At 37.4% G+C, this 20,376-nt stretch overlaps 1 protein-coding gene across 1 annotated transcript in view; it reads right to left on the bottom strand.

Annotated features, from left to right (window-relative positions):
• The window catches only part of MRPS27 (mitochondrial ribosomal protein S27), a 57,045-nt gene extending 36,703 nt beyond the window's left edge, over positions 1-20,342 (bottom strand). The window contains exons 1-4 of the mRNA XM_007422570.4: positions 20,139-20,342; positions 16,112-16,189; positions 7,985-8,055; positions 5,207-5,265 (exon numbers count right to left, since the gene is read on the bottom strand). Coding sequence (XP_007422632.1) covers positions 5,207-5,265; positions 7,985-8,055; positions 16,112-16,189; positions 20,139-20,208 — 278 coding nt within the window. The 5' untranslated portion in view covers positions 20,209-20,342. The remainder of the gene's footprint in view (positions 1-5,206; positions 5,266-7,984; positions 8,056-16,111; positions 16,190-20,138) is intronic.
• Positions 20,343-20,376: the final 34 nt, after the last annotated feature.

Raw genomic sequence — 20,376 nt, 5'->3', positions numbered from 1 at the left:
TAAAATCACAATCACCTCCCAATATATGTTGCAGGCAGATTGCCAGACCTCTTTTCCATACCATCTTGGCTGCCATCTGTAATTTTCAGCTACTGCTGACCTTTCTATAACTTCTAAACTCCATTTACCAGCTGTTACTACATAAGCAAGCTAGCTAATAATGAAGCAATAATTAAATGTTTCTGATGCTGAGAAGATATGCAAATGGAGGTGGTCTCTGAGGATTTTAGTGCTGAATCTTTGATTACCCAGTCACTGTTGCACATTATAATCTTTTCCTAGAGCTGGAACTCTTATTTTTATAGAAACTAGTTTTGCACAAAGCCATGTTATTTGGCAATGGAAAATCAGGAACTCAAAAAAAAAAAAAAAGAAGAGTATGGAAATATATCACATGGTTTATTGTTGTTTTTTTAAATTAATCGTTTTTTTAAAAAAGAGTGAACAAGCAAGCAAAAGGAGAAAAGCAACAAAAAGGGGGGGGGAGTTGATATAGAAATATAGTATCTGTGGTGAAGGGAAAACACCTCCTCATGAGTAAGTCACAGCTCTGGACTCAGTGTGCTTGCTAAGCGTAAGGGCCATTCTGAAGACAGGGTAAATGTTGGGGATGGGGAAGAAGGTTGAGGGAGATGGTAGATACCAGAGGATGACAAAGAGAAGCCTGTGGAGGTAGTGCCTGCTGGAATTACCCTTATCAGACCTGTATAAGCAGACTCCCCCACTCTTTAGTGCTGCCTAGCTGGGACTCAGCTCATTTTCCAGGCACAGAATACATCTGGTTGTTCATATTGGACAGCCTTACTTAGAGGAAAGGAAGAGGCCAGAGACTTCCTAAGTAAGGAATCTTCTATATGCTCACAGCCAAGGCTGGAAGGCCCATTGAGACTGTTGGTGCAAGAGGACAAGCCTCAAACTGTAGCTGTCAGACCCATTTACTTCCTTGCTTTGATATTTTTATTTGGAGAAATTACTTTGAATTCTTGGTTTGAAATGCTAACACTCCAAAGAGTCTGGTTTTGATGACAACCCCTGATCCTGAATGCTTACATTACATTACATACATGCTTATTTCTACATCTTTGGAGAGTCCAGTGTTTGCTTTCTGATACTCGCTAGTCAGTTTCCTACCTCTCTGTCTACAAGAGTCCTGCCACAGTATCCATAAGCAGACAAAGGAATTACAGAGATTATACCAAAATTGGTTGACTGTTCTTCAGCACTAACAACTACTACTTTGTAGAAAGGACTCCACTGTAATGCTTTAATCAAAAAATATTGGAATTCTTAATTTAAAACAGGGGTTTCATTTCAAACCTAAGCATGGATTTCCAAATTTAAACATCTTAACGTTCTTGTCTTTTTATCCATTGGAAAGTAATTTCAGTGGAGAGATTTACATTTGATTTTAATGCTTGGAAAGGATTAAAACAAAATCTCCCAGAGAAGCATGGATGAAATCCAATCTTACACAGGAGGATTTATGCGCATGAGCAGGAGTTTCTCTTGCTTTTCTCTCCTGCTCTTCAAGAACCCACTGCTCAGCCCAGAAATTCTGCACAACCAGCATCCAACCTTCCCTTTCCTGGGGAAGGGATTATCTGGACATGTTACAATCTGGTTGGACTTTTCCCAAAGAGATATATGAGAAATAATATTGGATATATCTGGAATGCCACTGATAATAATAAGAACAGTAATAATAGAAAAGAAAGTGGCTATGATTTTTCTTGACCTGGAGAAGCTTTTGATAATTTGGAGTGGTCTATTATATGAAGATAAATTGTAGTTTGAGTTTTCTAACATGGATACAGGGTATTTGTAATAAACCAGAAGCCAAGATGATTGTAAATTGGCATTTATCACAAAACTGCATTATAATGAAAGGGACAAGGCAAGGTTGTCCCTTCTCTCCTTTATTCTTATTAGCATTAGAACCATTGGCAAAGAAGATATGGCAAGAGAATTTCAGGAATCGAACTGGCGAATCAAGAACCTAAGCTAAAATTATATGCTGATGATGTCCTCAGAGTTACTTATCCACAGAGCTCTTTAGACTCAATAATGGAACATCTACAGCAATTTGATATATTAGGATATTGGATTAACAAGGGTAAATGATTACACGGAATTTATCTGAAAAGGAAAATCATTATTTGCAACAAATAGCAGGGTTAAATATCACTGCTAAATCAATTAATTACCTGGGAATTTACTTAACAAAATATAATAAAGTTTTATTCAAGAATACCTATTCACAGATTCAAAAAAATATAATGGCCAATTTTCTCAAGATGGAAAAGTTAAACATCTCCTGGTTAGGAAGAATATCAACAATAAAAATGAATATCCTACCAAGGATCATTTTTTTACTTCAAATGATTCCAATAAGAAATGAGGAAAAGATATTGAATGAGTGGCAAACAAAAATAACAAACTTCATTTAGACAGACAAACGGCCAAAAATTACACTTTTTTTCATTTTGTACTACATGAAAGAACGAGGCAGATTGGCCATATCAAATCTTAAAATATTTTATCAAGCCAGTTGCCTGACTTTGATTACGGACTGGACTTTGTCTTATTACAGCTGGGTTACCTCTATTGAAGGAACAGGACTCCCAGAAAGCTTTTTGGTTAAATATAAACAGAAGTGTCCAGTCTATGAATTAGTCCAAACTAATCATCCCTTGATTCAATATTAGATACTTATTTTAATGAAAGCAGATGCAGAAAAGAATTTGATCAGTGAAGAGATAATAATTCATATACTGTGTAGGCAATAAGATTTAACCTTTAACCAAACAAAGGAAAGGTGAAATCTTTTGACATTTTTTCCTTAAAATGGTCAGAAACACATCACTGGCTCCAGTATCTTCAAATAAGTAATATAGTTCAAAAGGAATTACAAAAAACAAGGGACTTTACCAAATTTGAAAAGCTTATGACACAAAATTCAAAATACTTGTTGAGACTTATTTATAAGTTGTTACTGAAATAAGATTCAGAAACTGGACAAGCCAAAGATTGTATGATTAAATGGATACAGAATTTAAACAGGAAAAGTGATATGCAACAATATCAATGGAAGATAAATATCACATTTACTGTGAATATTAAACTCAGAGAAAATTGGTACAATTTTTTTCCTTGGTATAATATACCACTGCTACTTACCAAATAGATTACAGGTAGTCCTTGGGTTACCACGGCAATTGGGACCAGGATTGCCATCGCTAAGTGATGGCCGTAAAGCGCAACGTCACGTGACCGCATTGCTTAGTGATGGCAATCCCGGCAGTCCTCGTTGCCATTGTAACCCCAGGACTGTGCAGGTCGTTAAGCAGGTAGTGGTGGGAGTCCCAGGTAAGGAGCATGTGGGGGGTGCCACGCAGGGGCACTAGTGTGGGCAGACTGGCAGAGGCCTTGGGTGAGGCAGCCAAGGCTATGGGAGGGCTGCCAGAGGCTGCGAGAGGGTAAGGGCATGCCGTGAGTAGGTGCGCACTACTGAGTGTGAGGGTGCTACAGAGTATGAGATCCATGGGACTCCATAGCAAGCTCCTCAGGAGAAAAAGTGGCAAGGGCAACTTACTGGGGCAATGTTTTCAACACCACCGTAACTTTGAACAGTCGCTGAATGAATGGATATAAGCTGAGAACTACCGGTATTCATATTCAAAAGCTACTGGAAATGCAATAACCATGCTGGATCCTTTTTGTACATTTGGTGGCAATGTCATAAAGCTCAACAATTCTGGAAGACGATCCGACTTGGAATGAAACATGTATCAACTTTTCTTTTTTGCCAGCTGTTCTTAAGCATCACTAAGCCTTATAGGGTGGGCTTTGCATATGATAACAGCTGCTGGGATTTTTCATGCTTCTTACTGGAAATTACATATAATTCCTTCTTTAGAAGAATGGCAGACTAAGCTATGAGATACACATCAATATATTTTAAAAATACATTGTATTTTTAAACAAGGCTGACATTGAATTAAATTTAACCTGAAAACCATTTATGCACTATAATTCTGCACATTGTACAACATCTGAAATTGGGATTTCTTTTAACATAAGGCTCTTAAAATATTAGATTTTGCCTGATTTGTTCTAATAAAGATAAGCTTTCCCAGATTAGATAGAAACTCTTGTTTTTTCTGACTGATGATTCTTATTTCATTGGCTGATTTTGCTAATTACTTATTCTTGATTTGATGGTTTGATTTTAATAATGGTTTAAAGTGCTAAATTGATATATGTTCACCTTTATATGCAGTACTAATCTAATATTATTTTAACATTCTTATTCATTTTTATACAGCTTATAATTTTTTTTTTTTGCTCCCTTATTTCTTTTACTTCTCTGTTTTCTTGGTTGCATTTTTAAAATCTATTAAAATAAGAGACAGGGAGAAAGAAAAAAGTATTGGGATGTATGATGCTCAGAGTTGTTTCGACTGGAGCAGCTTATAAGCCCTGAAAAATACATATCTAATGAGCATCTATGGATAAGAGTAGATCTGAACTTGGGTCTCCCCATATTTAGTCCAATACCTTAAACATATGTCACACTGGCTCTCTTAATACTTGCCACATTCATGCTCAACCTTATCACATCAAACTGCAACATCAGTTACTCCACATTTGGCAAATATGCCACATATACATTTAGCAATAAATGAGCCTAAAGATTGGAACAAACAGCTCAAGGAATATGACACTCTAGACAGACTCCTGTTACTAACAACAGTCGATATATCTCAGCTGGCCTTGGTAGCCAGTCAAATTTTTTTCTTGCCATATCCAGAGGGTGGTGACAGGAAGTTCTACCAATGTGATAAGCATTGAGATCCAGCATTACTCTGGGGCATGAATACTTGGTTTCCACTACAGTCATGGTTCTTTAAATGCCTCCTAGGCTCAGTGTTGCTTAAGAGAGAACCACTGCCATTATCTCATTCTGAAATCACCACAATGAGAAGATTATTTCCATGATTTTATGTTTTTACTGGAACAAAATTATGCTTTCTAACAGACAGTTGATGAGTGCATTGTGGGTCTCCGGACATCAATGATATCCAGGCTGATATCCAGGAGTTGATTTTCAAGCAATGTTTGATTTAACTAATTGTAACCAAGAGCTGAAAACCAACTGTGCAATGAAAATATATGATTTTGTGATAAAATTAAAAGGATTGCTTACTTGTATAGATAATATTCAGTTTGATCCACATGCTCACGTGAAGAAATGTTATCTATAAACTAAGGGAAAAAGTAGTTTAGAGATGACCCTTCCAGGTAATCATCAACAGTCTCCCAAATATGGCTGAACATAGCATGGTCAATCATAACTGTAATATACAAAGAATCACTTTAACTTGGCATACAGATAAAATTAATATAGCATTTTTACTTGATTAGCAACTGTTATCTTTACCTGAAAGGAAGACTATGTATTTTTCCCAAACAATTTATGTTTAAAAGGAAGTTCACTGAATTATGGTAATGAGGGCAGATTATTTTTTATGTTTAATCTTCTTTCTTATGATGAAGAAATAATCTTAAAATCAGGATCATGTTCCTTTCAAGTATATATGGTGATTATTATTATTACCATCATTATCATCCTTATTATTAATACATTATTAAATGATAGTATTATTAGGAACAAAATTCAGGAACATCCAGGAACTGTGGATTTAGGACTGGCTTATCTAGAGGCAAACAATAAATGGAACAAGTTGGTGCACAATAAAATACTTCTGTGCCAGTTTTCGGAACTTTTTATTCTATTTCCTCTCGCAGATGGTTTTCTGAGGTTCTTGTCCGCGGCAGTCAGTAATCATTCCACTACATTGAAGATAGTCAGATGTTATTGTGCTGCTCATGAAAATGCCTTCACTTGGAAAAAAAAAATGTTTTTACTTTTGCTGGTATCTTCTAGTATGCAGCTTGACTCTTTTGCCTACATAAATATGACACCCAAATAATTTAATTGGAATTGGAATAGAGGATGATTCTATATTCATTAATTCTGCTGTCTTTTTTAAAAAAAAATCTGGGCTAAAAAGACAGACTTTAAAAATGTGAGAAACTGGTAGCAAAATCTCAGGAGACAGAAGAAAGGATGTAAATGAAAGATGGGACTTGTTGCATAACTTGCACTGACTTTTCCCAAGGAGTAAAGTAAATTATAGAAACAAAATGAGATATTTTTCAGAATGTATGTAATTTATACAACTCAGCTTTTCAAAACAAAGCTATTACCTTGGCATATATCTTGTTTTTTTAATGCAAAATGTATATGGTCCCACTGGAAACCATCATCCATAATGATGGAATTATAAGTATTAATAATTTTCTCCTGGGACAATTATCTTTACAAAACTATATATAAGACAACATATATAAAGATATGAACCTTTAAATCTGTACCAGACATAGCCTCTCCTATTATGACTGCAATGCCATTTGAATATCATATATGATGACATTCTTGAAGAAATAGAACCCCTGATAAACCTTCAACTTCCAGAATTCTCAGCAATACCCCTAGTGGCTGAAGAATGCTGGAAGTGAAATTCACATTTCTGGAGAGCACCCAGGTGGGGAAGGCTGCAATTAAGTGAGGAGGACAGCACTCAAAGCCATGATACTTTACCAATGAAGATGGCTAGTCTTAATTAATTCTAAATTTGAATTAGGGACACCTCATTAAATAAGGTAATTATTTTCAAAGCCTGAACAGCTCTATTTTACAAGACACTTCAGACAGCCTTTCCAACATGGTACCCATACTGGATGGAAATTCTGGGAGTTGTAGTCCCAAACCATCTGTGGACATTAGATTGAGAGGAACTACCACAGGATATTCCACACAGCTGTAACCTGCCAGAGGCTGAAACTGAAAAGCAGTATCAAAAGCACAACAAAAGATTCTGTATAGTCACAATATTATTTAACTAGTATCCATTTATTTTTTATTTATTTATAATTCATATTTCTGAGGTTGCCCTACTTGTCGACAATTCTGGGTAGTGTACATAATTAAAAACAAAAATATAGAGCAACTAGCATAAATAGAAAAAGAAGATGTTATACCAGTGAAACATTAAAAACCTACAATGTCCCTCACATAGGAAGCCTATATCCTAAAGCCTGGGGACAGAGCCATGTTTTCAAGGCACATTTAAAGGAAAGCAGGGTCAAGACTATTTGAATCTCTAAATGGATAATGCTCCAGAGGTCAGACACCATTCTATATAAAGCATGCCTCCTGGGTCTCAGATGACATTGCTTGATGGAAGTACACCAACTCCTTCCAAACTTATGGAACAAGCAGAATCATTAGGAGACAGTCACTCAAATAACTTGGCCCCATGCCAAGTAGAGCTTTGTAAATGACAACTGGTACCTTGAACTGCACCCAGAAGCCTACTGATAACCAGTGCAGTTCATGTAGGAGAAGTGTTATATGGGCATAATGTGGCACACCCATAACTGCTCATGCTGTCACCATACTAAATACTACACAAATAATTCATAATTACATATCACCTTTGGGCCAATAAGACTTATTTTTCCACAAGTTTATCCTTTAGGAACAAATCAATTTAGGAATTGCCTTGATGGATGTGACCCTTATACACTGGCAGTGCTTTGCACAATAATCCTATTGATAGGCTTTAGAGAATGAGGAAATGGAGCTTGCTCTATAAAGCATTACTGCGCATCCAAGGAAGGCCATCTCTGCAATATATGAGACAACAGAGATTACAAAGAAGACAAGTCATACCAAGTCAATGTAGATAAATAGTTTTCTCAAGGTCTTAAATAGCTATCTCTGTATTAATGAAATGATAATGCATAGAAAGCAATTACATGCATTTAGCAATTCAACTAAAATACTAGTTAAAAATATCAAGATGATGATTTATCTGGATTAATTTTGCTTGATCCACATTGAATGTCATGTTCTTACCCGAGATAAAGTTAAAGAGCTGACCGGTAGTTTTTTTTCATAGGTTGTGTCCATCAAATTGGCTAAATCAGCTGCAGGGGAAAAAAAGCATCTTTAATTCTCACTCATTAAAGTTATTGGATGGAAAAACAAGAAATGCAAGCAAAGTTATTCTAAAAGCAGAGCTAAATAAACTGCCTCCTTTCACACTACATCTTTACTGCGCAATGGTTAAGGTGTCAGCTAGACCTGAGAACAAATAGGCTAAAGTAGACTTGCACAACTAGTAGAGGAAAAATGGCCAATTGATAAATTAAAATACCCATGGGCCGCAAAGGAATACCTGGTGCGCTGATTAGCTGTTTGATGGCTAGCGGAGCAGCAGCAGCACTGGAGCTGGTGATGTAGGTGAGGCCTGGAGGGATTCGGTAGCACGTCTGTCAGGCAGTGGCAGATCCTTCCTGGCAGTGCCAACACTTGGCAGCAGTGAATTTATTGAGGGGTTTTTTTAAAAAAAAAATGCCAGTGAGCTACACAAAGTTGCTGGGTGGGCTACATGAGGCTCACAAGATTTATGTTGACCAGGCCTGGGCTAAAGTCATCTCACTTGGAATCTCTTTCTGTGACTTTGGTCCAGTTATAACCTCTCTGAGTGTAAAGTATACTACCATGAGCTCCTGCAGGAATATAAAGGTAGTCCTCGTTTAGTGACCACAATTGGGAAGACACTGTGAGATTCCTGCTTGTTTAGCTGTAAGTGGCTGGTAAGGCTTGATACCAACCAACCAGCTTTACAGCCATATATATGTCAGAATGCAGCTCCACAAATACCGGAATTTTGTAATCTAGGCTATAAGAGGCTATGTATATAGATTAAACACATTTTAAAAAAGAACTTTTGGAATCACACATTTTAGGCAAAAAATCTTTTAAAATATAGACAAAGCTTTGGGTACTAAAAAAAATATATCACAGATTAATGGAGAAATAGATTAAACTGATGAATAAATATGGGCAAAACTGAGAGAGATCAGAAATAGGCATGGATCGCTTTCTCTCACGTAGTTGAGAATTGCCAAAGCTTTTACCTGAACACAAAACATGCTCTGTTCACCCAAATACAATCAGCCATACCAGTTTAAAAAAACAAAACATCAGTTTTATATCAGTTTTAAAAAAAAGTAGGGGGAGGAATTATTGCTTTAACTGGCAATGTAACAATATTGCTGGCAAAGTTTCATTACTCAATTAATCATGTATGAGACAAGATTTTTCCTAGAATCACTTTCATCATACATCACATCTGTCTGTCCGTCCATCCATCCATCCATCCATCCATCCATCCATCCATCCATCCATCTTTTTCTGTAATTTTAAATTATACTGCACCAGTTATTCCATAATGAGTCCAAAATGTTAGATAAAATGTGAGAATATTGGAATCCTGGTCTAGATATTTAGCAATGCTTGCACAGTGAATGGAAAATATTTTGTCTAAAAAGCCTGTGATGAGAAATTGTACCCTTTAGGTCCTAAACATTATAGTCCCGTTTTTAAGCTCCCCTTGTTTGCCAAACTGCTGAAGAGGTCAGAGCAGGCCTGCAGAACATGCAGATGGCACACAGCCCACTTAGCAGCCTTGTGCGGCCTGCCGGCATTTGTTGAAAAACAATCATTCCACTGCTGCCACCAGGAAGGATCCGCCACCAGAGTTTTCACAGCCACTTCTGTCCCAAAAGGCACACTGCCGAGCGCCTCCAAGCTTCACGGACGCTGCCAGCTCCAATGCTGCCACTGTGCTGTCAACAGCTGATTGGTGTGCCACGTATTCTTCTGTGGCCTGCAATCATGCTTACCAATCTGGCACTTTCCCCTCTATGAGTTGGGCAGGCCTGGGTTAGCTGGTGCAGTGCCCCTTTGTCCATTCCTTGGGGACATTCAGGAACTTTTGATTCCATTAATTATGTGTATCTTTCTGATTTAACTGCGGTAGGCAGAGAAACTGCTTTGCAATGATGGATTTCCAAAGAATTGTGCTGGAGGAGGAGAGAGAGTGTGTCTCAGCGCTCAGCAGGTAGACAGCAGGACTCAGAAACTACTCAATGTCAGACGCAGTTAGTACTTGCATGGGAGGCCACCAGAGATTCTAGGGATGTAGGCTTTCCTGGAATATTGAAAAAATCCTAGAAGAATGCAGCAGCAAGTCACTTCTATGATATTGCCAAAATAAGATGGATGTGACCATGAAGTCCCTAGAAGTCAAATTCCATCCACCTTCCATTGGATGACAAGGTTCATTGTTTAGAAGTTCTCTTAGATCTGACCCTAAATGCTGGTGCAGCAGCTGTTATTTTCAAACATTTGATTAAAACAAAACTCTTTAAGTGCCTATTGTTATATAGACTATGTCTGTATTCTGATACAGTTAAACTGCCAGAAACTGTGTTGCAACATCCAAAGACAATTGAAGATAGCTCAGTTCCCATCTGTATGTTAATTCAAGAGATGGGGGATCAAGTAATCAGCCATGCACAAAGATCAAAGTTATCAATCAACCCAATTAATATGGAAAACAGCATTTCATTTTGTATTTTTTTAAAGAAATCTAATTAAAAAGAAGAGAAGTTTAAGCAACCTGTGACCTAAGAAGTCAGTGGAACTGTTCTGGAAAGCTGCTTAATATTATTTAATATATCCAACATCTTCATGATGTATAGAAGTGAGCATGGCATATACTATCCTTCTACAAAACTTAAATGATGGAATGTAATATGGAAATCTCATGAATCAACTAAAGAAAATCCTAACCAGCTGTAAATGGCATCCATTCAACAGTTAAGTATTACCTCCTAAAATAATGAGATCTAAGATCGCCTATTGATTAAATTTACCTTAAAGCTGTCATAGGAGATTCCTGCTCTTACAAATTGGTGGCTCGAGGGACTAGTAACAAGAGATAAAGCTTTTCACTTCCCAAAAATTGCTGGTTCAAAGCTAGCTCCAGTCAGCACCAATCAATAAAGGCTTACTATATAATAGCTGCTGGCATATGCTTCAAAATACGTCAGTGCTGTTAGTGTATTTTTTAATGGAAACCCATCAGCATAAAACAGTTTGCAAGTAGTTTCTGTAAGGATGTCAATATTCAATAAGAATGTAGGATAAAGTATGCATAAGTAAAGTCTGTTATGATATTTTAAGTCACTTTAAAGGAGAATATTACTTCTGCTCCTTAAGCAGGCAAAGGATATTCATAAAAGTAACCTGAATTCATTAGAATTAAAATGATATACTTCTCCATGCATTTTGCTGAATCTTCTGAATGTAATTTTAAACCATGGACAAAAATAGCAGTTTTCCTACTCTAACTAACTGAGAATATAAGGAAGACCTGGAGTATGAACTGGTGGGGATTATGAACTCCAGGATCTTGGACTTAGAAGACAATGTAGTTTCCTTGCATGGCTGTTTCTCCACCAGTATTCACATTGCGCTGCATCTGATCTTGGAGGCATTATGTGCTAATGATCACTGCCAGACATATCTTTCATTAACCTGTCTAATCCCCTTTTAAAGCTATTTAAATTTATCATTATAATCTATATTTATTTTAACTATGTGCCATGTATGATGCATTTCCTTTTATTTGTTCTGAATTCATAATGAGACCAACTTCTTGTATTGAGGAAGGAGAAAAATTTGTGTCTGGTTTCTCAGCATCGTGTGTAATTGTATAAAGTGCTTCCAAGTGTCTTTTTCTAGGCTAAAAATCCAAATATGGTATTTTTTTTTTCATAAATCATTTTGGTTCTCCTTTACTATGCTTTTTTTTTTTAGCACACACTATTTCTTTTATCAATGAAAAGCACAAACACCATTCTTTCTTCAGTTTTGCTAATCCTTCTTTCTTGATTTTTGCTTCTTTTCTTCCTCTTCCATTCCCTCTCCCTCTTCTTCTTCTTTTCCTCCTCTCTCTCTCAACAAACCTGCTGTACATCATAAAAGTGTTTCATGTTTGCTACTCATTTTAAGGTTTGTAGAAGAGTAACAAAGCCTAGGCGCAAACTATTATGCCCATGAACAGAAGCTAGAAGCACTTCATGTACCAAATGTTTTCTTCCCAATACAAATGTATAGCAGATTCCAGATGTAGAATCTGCAGACCAATCTACGCACTGAAGAACAGTCCTACTGCAACAGGCCAAGTCCATCTCAATCCAGAATTACGAAGGAGGAAAATCCAATGCAGCAGCCACACTGGAAGGATATAAGATTACTATAGGATAACGCTTGCCAGGAATCAGTCATTCCTTATTCTCCCCCTCCATTTGCAAATGTGACCTTTTGCTCAGGTTTAATGCTAATGTTGCGTCTAGGGATACTTCCATTATAGAGGTGCAATAAGCATATAGGTATCATGTTGAGGTTGACTGGATTACAAACTCATCAGTGCTGATCACTTTGAGTGTAAGACGCCGTGATAGCACATTTTTTAAAGACAATCAGAACCTGGAAGCCTTTTGTGAACTTGTCTCTGGGCAAGGGGACACCTCAGCAGCCCATCTAAATAGCCCACACTGGGCAGATGCAGTATAAAAACCTGATATTTTGGTAATCTGTTAGAGGATTTTTTTTTTTTTTGAGACATCAATAACCTACCAAACTAGATGCTGCCTGAGACTTGCTGTCTTTCTCCTAGGGATTAGTTTAAAAGCCACTCTGCCCCATTTTATTATTTTATTTATTTTTATTATTGAGAAGAAGAAAGAAAAACACACACAGAAAGTGCTTTAACAAAAAAGTGAAAGAAATATAACAAAGAAAAAAACATGTTAATATGTCATTACAACAGTAAACAATTACAATTCTATATATTCTTATCTAATGCAAATATTATTCAAGTACATCTATATGTTTATTATTTATTATGATTATTAATTTATTATTTCATCCTGTATAAGACTCCACACCACTTCAGTTTGCTCCAGAAGTTTCCCTGTGCCTAACAGATCTATGCTTCTCTGCTGGGCAACACCGACTCATCCACACATTGAGTCCTGTGGGTTCTGCCTGTCTAGCTGACCTGCAGGTAGAACAGGTAGAATTTTTAAGAATACCACTTTAGGAGTCCTAGACTTTAATCTGTTACCTAGCAGTCTAAATCTGGCTTCCAGGACTGACTGACTGACTACATTACCCAGTGACACTGCTGCCAACATAGACCGTGACTGCTGCCCCCTCCTCAGCACAATCCATCAGCTTATCTAGATGGCAGGTGACTTTCACAACTTTGGCACCAGCCTGTTGAGATGGGACCTGTTCCTAAAGGCTTGACCAAACTCTACTCATTTTTAAACAGAACTGTAAGTATTGTTTCTACATTTAATACTGAAATGGTTTTAGGATTTGCTTATTTATAGCAAAAAAAGCAATGTCATGAATCCTTTTCCCTTCCTGATATGCATATTGTACTCCAGCTTTTGCAAAAGTTGCAACTGTACATTTGTTAGGAGGGTCAGAACTACTGTTTATTCCTCCTCTCTGAACTTCTACTGCTTGTGCCAAGCACTTGATAATATGGAAGGAGGGAAAGAGATAATGCTACAGGCCATAAACAAATTGTAGTAAAAAGGGATGGCACACTCTGTTCCTACAATTCCTACAATAACAAAATGTCACAATCAAATAGTAAATGGGGCTCTTTTGAACCAAGCCTGATGGCTGAAAGTGGGACGCCTGGTCCAATCACCAAAGAAAACCCAGATCAAGCAAAAGAAGGACTGGAGCCAATCAAGAATTCAGGAAGGAGGGATCTCTGGGAAGAAGCCTAGATTTTCAAGGAAATAAAAGATGTTGAGAATCTGACAAACAGAGAAGTGTTTTTCTTCCACTGAATTCTCTAATTTCCAATACTTTTTAATGAACTCTCATCTCGATGGGTAGAGTGCTTGACTGGCTATCATTCCTTCCTATACCTGTATCTGGAGTAAATTCCTTTATAGCCTTTGTTATTTTAATCATTCTTGAGTGGGTACAACTAGGCAAGAAATTCAGGATAATATAATTTTCAGTGTAATCTGTAAATGGAAGTTACTATTAAAATGAGCTATGTCTTGCTGGTGTGAGTGATGCCTAAATGACAGCTGGAAAAGGGGATGAAATCCATAATCCCAATAAGGAGATACACATAAGCTCTGGATTTCAGTATAATAAGAACACTTAGAATAGGGAGGAGCAAGGACACTCTTCATGTAAGAGGATCTAATGCAGGTCTACTCAGACATCAGTGGTGCCTTGCCCATCCTGGTTCTATAGTGTAATGGTCCAAGGGCAGGGCTACTGGTGGCCTGGCCCTCCAATGACACCACAGGAGTTTGAACACTAAGTAGAGGGAGGATGTGAATGGGTGATTACCACTGAGGATTCGTCACTCTGAATTGATTTTCTGTGCTCATTGTCTCTTGTACTCCTATACTAACTTGAGGATGCAACCTCATTAAAACAAGAGAGCAATAAGACATGTCACTAGCAATTGTTCACCTTCTTGTTCACCTTGCTGAGAAGGCGAGATATTGACTGTAGATATCTCTGGGCAGTTTGTGCTGGAACTGAGGAATGCATGAAAGTGGAGTCATTACTCTGTTCCCTGGAGGAGAATTCTTGGTATAAGAAGTTGTAGACTGTGTCTGTCCTGTGGGAACACTTTATTTCAGAATACTGTTGTCCTTCATCGAGACTCTTGTTCTTTCTGACAGCCAGGGAACTATCACCCTAGGAGTGGGACAAAGCTGTAACACCCCAGAAAATCTGGTCAACTTATCTTTCTGGCTGTTTAAGTATCTCTAGCTAAGCCACGCTGGTTCAGGGCAATAAGCATACACCCCAGAAACTTAAGGTGTTGGACTAGGAGTAGGGAGACTTTGGGCCAGTTACTCTCTCTTAGTCCAACCTACCTCAGTTAGTGTCATAGGAGAAAAACAAAAGTGAGTCCTTTGTACGTTACCTTTTACTTTTGAATGAAAGGTAGGATATAAATTTAATAAACAAGCAAACAAACAAATTTACTGCACTGACACAATAAAACTTATATTCAATAGGCACACAAGTGTACATCTGATACTCTATGCAATATACTGGGAAGCATTCTCTTCATTGCTAGGCTTTCCTCCTTCATACTCGTGATTGTCGATAACTTGGTTTTCTTGTTTGATTTTTACATGTGATTTTTTTTTTCTTTCAGAGAGCCAGTCTCTAAAATGTTGCAGTATGAAGTTACCCTGACTGGCCATTGTTGTAAAAATAGTAATTCTCTTGACTGAAAATCTTTACCACTCACAAAGACACAGTGCCATCTTGTGTTCAAATAAAAGACACTGTGGTTTGCAAACTGATACCTAGCAAGCTAATTTCTCTACTCTCAGTCAATTGAGAGTCCTGACTTGACTGCTTTTCCCCTAATATCAGCCTACTATGCTTTCAGTGTTAGATTTTGGTACTTTATGACCTTTACGAAAGTCCTGCCACAATGAATTAGTTAGCCTCTAACAATACAGCTACAGTGCTGTACACTATTGAATGTAACCAGAACAGCATCTCTCTTATCTCAGGACTGGAGCTGTTGAGATGATGGAAAACTGCTGCCAGCTAGGACAGACAACACTGCTTTCTATAAATGTCCTCTCCATGATGTGAAAAAACAATTAACCAATTTCCCAGTATCAGGAAGTTGCATGTTTCCCCATCCCTGTCAGAGACAGCCTAGGACATGGACCACAGATAACAGAAATGCAAAACGGCATGATAATATTACATAGGATATTCAATGTATATACTGTATTATTTAGAAAAGGGGAAAGAATATGACATAAGAAGCTGCGATGCATTCCCATCTCCCATATGTACAACTCTGCCCTATAAATCTCTTTGGTTTTGTCACAACTAAAACATTGCTGACTGAAATGAATATTAGTAAAATTTGTCACATACTGTCATCATTGCTTTCTCTAACCCCGCATTAAAAGGGTCAGACAGGCACTCTTGCTTTGAGAAACCCGTGTGTGGAATACTAACAAATTGGAGTCTAGATAATAGTTCACCATTATGTTAGACTCTGTAAGCCGAAGATAAACAAAGCATTCATTTCCTTACCCAGACTGTGCTCCTCCTTTTTTCTTTGTTCCCATGCTGTACTGTCCACATATGCGGCTGAAAGAATACATCTTTTACCTAATAAAAGAGGTCCAAATCAATATATAAAGAAAGTCCTTTAGAATGTTTTCACATTGAAAACTGCATTAGTCATCCTATTTGCATGCATTATAATCATTATATTAAATGCACCAGGTTGCTATGATACCAATTGCTATTTTAGGAATCATTTAGCTTCTATCATCCTTTAGGATGAACTGCTATAAAAACTGGATCCCTGAACAATCTCTGTCAGCAATAGTTATGGCTTTAAAATATCCTACAACCTCACTATAAATTATATTTCTATAAAATTCCAACAGATGTTATCCAATAAATATTATGATCTATCCAGGTAGTCCAAGGATAGTAATATAGCATTTTCCATAAAAACAAGTTAATTAAAACTTGAAATGTTAATCTGTTCAAAAGATATTAAAAAGATATTAATCAGAATAGCAGTATGATTTCTGTAGTGTAGTGGTTATCATACTATCAGAATAGCAGTATGTAAACTCCCTACATCTTAAATGGATACAAAAGCTTTATTTATTTATAAGGCTTACAGAATGCTCCATTTGAAGCCAACTCTGAGTGGCATATAATTCTCATCTTTGTACATTCAGAGTAAAAACACAGAACTATAAATTATAACAACAGAACAAATCAATAGGAAAAATGTATGAAAATAAATACAGTAAATGCATATAATTAATATGATAGCTATTTCTAGAGTCCTAATAAACACAAAAACATTGCCTGGTAACACCTTATACAGAAATTAACTTCCCAAGAATGCTCTCAACATTTCTTTAGAATGAATGTTAAAAATGCTGTAGTCCTAACTCCTAAAGTGAAAATCTAGTTGTGAGAAGTACCCTGGTGAGGATTCAGAAGGCAAAGAGATGGGAAGATCTGAAATAACATTCTCAATGGATACTGAGCAGACAAGACTTAAATCAGTAACAGTCTCCCCCCCCCCATCCCAACTGTTCCCATTATAAAGTACATACATCTAAATCTTATTTTGGCCTTTACCAAGTAAAGTTCATGAATGGCTTCCAAAAGCAATGTTGCAACAATAGTCTAGCTCACACTCCTGCCAGCTGTTTGGAAAACTGCTAGATGTGTGTTTTAGTGGAAAACAGAGAGGAATCCAGCGCAGAACAGACGTTAAAGCTTTCTGTCCAAACTGAATATTTTGCAAACTGCTGCCAATGTGTCTCTGTTTGAACAGGGTTCTCTTAAGCCAGTTAGAATCAAGCCCGTATGAGCACATGACAGGAGGAGATTAAGAGTGCAGTGCAAATATGACCTGAGAAAGAAATTCCGTAGAACTGGGGTCAATTACTAAAAAGACTCTACCTCTAATCCCACAAATTGATCTTGTAGCCAAAATCTGGCTCACCTAAAGCAATCACTCTGAAGATACAACAGAATTTTATTAGGCATGCAAACAATACAGTGCACACTGGGCTCCCAGAAAATCATTGGCAGCTTGTTGGGCAGCCCTGAGCGAAGGCAGGACCATAGCTTGTACCCTTGGCCTACTACATTGCAAAGGCAAGACAAAGGCAGACATGGTGTAAATTACAGCATGACATTGTGATGTTGGCATCTCTTCCATCTAGGTCATACTATCCCTGAGATATGGTCAGTAAATATAAACAGGTTTACTGGGACACAAGTTCCTGATTGATTCCTCTCCCTGTCCCCACTCAGGGTCAATTCAGCTTGCTGTGAATGTTTTCTTACAAGGGCATTTTAAGCAGTTCATATGTATGGGGTGGTAGTGAATGCAGCTTACATGTGTATAGGGACGGGGGGAAGTACCTTTTGCCACCACAATTTTGAAGATAAAAAAGTCAATATAGCATCCAGTTGGCTGTAACAATAAGGCTCATATAGAATAAACCGCTCCCTCTACTAGGACAAATCCCATATATTTAAAACTTAATAAACTCAAATCTCAAAAATGTGGGAGGAAGGAAAAAGAGATTATCCCGGCAAAAAAGTTTCCAAATGAGATCAAATTAGTGCATAATATAAAACAATGTCTTTGGTAAGAAAATAAGATACTTCCGTATACAATGCTGAGAAATACTATGTTGAGAAAGACTTACAGAGTGTACTAAGAAAAATGAGAAACAAAAGTGTTTATGAATGCTAAGTAAAGTCCAGGCTGTCTTTTCCATATGATGTGAAGAAACTTTGCCCTTGTTCTGTGGAAGAATACAGGATTTACTTTTAAAAGGGGCAGAATTCCATCCCTGGCATTGTCACACACAAGAGTGTGTGTCTAAAACCTGCAGACCAGAAATGGGCACCACCTCCTTTTGGTGTACACCTGGCTCCTGCCCCATCTGACTTTTGTTCAAATAACAATTTTTCCTTTTTTTTCCTTTTATTTCTGTAAACGTGTACTGTTATAAATTTTAATTGTATATCTATTTATTGTTTTAATATGTTGTGAGCTGCCCAGAGTCCCCCATTGGGGGGAGATGGGTGGGGACAAGTTTAATAAATAAATAAAACAATACTGATGAAAGCTAACAGACTACAAAGCAAGGCACCATCTTGCAGCAGAATCTTTATTTCCCAGAAAGCCTTTGGGCCCATAGATGGTGTACATACATTGTTAGAAAATTTTAAAAAGGTGAATTACTAAAATGACAGGGAGCATTACAGCAATAAAGAGGGAGCAAAGTATTTCATAGGTTGTTGGGCTGTTTTGGTGATTTTTCCCCCCCAGATTGGCCAAATCCTTCACATCAGCTATTTTGTGTGACATTTTAGACCACACTCTCAATCTTCCAAATGTGGCCACCTGCCCCAAAGGTTTCTATTTGTGGTGTAGAGATTGTTGAGGTAGATAGACCAATGCTCTGTATGCTCTTTCATTGAAATGTATCCCTTTCATTGAGAGAGCACTAAATACTATTCCGCCCACTGAGCTGCTTGCAATCAATGTTCTACTCAAATTGGTGCAAATTTCTCCAGACCATATTCCACTCTCTCTTTCTAAGAAAAAAATGGAACTAGTTTCTGAACATTTCTGAAGAATTACACTATGTTTCTTCAGTGTACACATATTAGCAAATATATGTTATACTGATATGTTTAAAGGAAGCCACTGAGATATAAAAAAGAAAATAGGCATTTTGGCCACTATGTTTTTGACTCAAAAATCAATATGCCCGTTCTACAAAAGCATCACTATATCTATGACTATTCAAATCAACGAAGGAATAGTATGAGCTGCTTTTCTGCCCCCAAAAGGTTTATTAAGATATCAAAAGTTAATCTAAACCTCCTTTACTCTATGGCTGTCTCATTGTTTTACATTTTAGCATTCAACAATAAAGATTATTGGCTAGAACAATTTATTTGATTTATATCCTGAAAGAAAGTATATTTCTTTCATACTTTTAAGCTAGTTCAGAACCCACATTTTATTTTAACTTAATGTGTGAATCCAGCATTGTGGTTTCTAAACCATGGCTCAAAGTAATGTTTGGACCAGGCCGCTATAGCATGTTCAACAAACTGAAACGAATGATAAATTAGCTTGACGTGAATCTCTCTTCTTACTGGCACTAATCTAGCATTGTTCTATAATCTGATAGACATTTGACTTGATGGGGAGTGATACATTTTCTGTTGAAATAAGAATGCAATGCAACACATAGGAAGGTGAAGCAACTACTGTAGGCTGGCCGAGATCTTATCTTCATAAATTCTACGTAGATGTTAAAAGGAAAGAATGCATCCTGACGTGCAGCTTTATTTTATGCAAAGATTCTTAGTAGGAATAAACACTCCTGAACCAGTCAGCTCAAATAAATGGTCTATAAATGGCCACCAGATATTAAACCATTGATTAAAAGAAAATAAATCTGCTGAAAACAAAAAAACAAGAACTAGAAATCGTAGGAAACGGACAGGTTCTCTGATCAAGATCCCCATCTTGCCCGCTGAAGCCACCCACCTGTCACCTCCCAACTTTTCATCGCAGTCCTGCTCGCCAGTGACCCACGCTGAAACATGAGCGCCGCCATTTTGGCGCGTACCACTTCTAGGATCCAGATAGGGGGAGAAGTAAAGAGAAGAAACGGCTTTGCTGCCGCGGCCCAGCCCACGCCGCTTAAGGCCTTAGTCGAACATCTTTCCCTTACATGTGTGACTCATAGAGTGCTAACGGGAAAGAAGGGCACACTTCATGGGCG

Source organism: Python bivittatus, unplaced genomic scaffold (genome assembly GCF_059951505.1).
Source record: "Python bivittatus isolate LINGU-HERP-01145 unplaced genomic scaffold, Pbiv_v1 ctg000850_np1212, whole genome shotgun sequence".
NCBI classification, from domain to species: domain Eukaryota; kingdom Metazoa; phylum Chordata; class Lepidosauria; order Squamata; family Pythonidae; genus Python; species Python bivittatus.
Note: the sequence above shows the minus strand (reverse complement) of the source record. Positions and strands in the feature narration are given on the sequence as shown.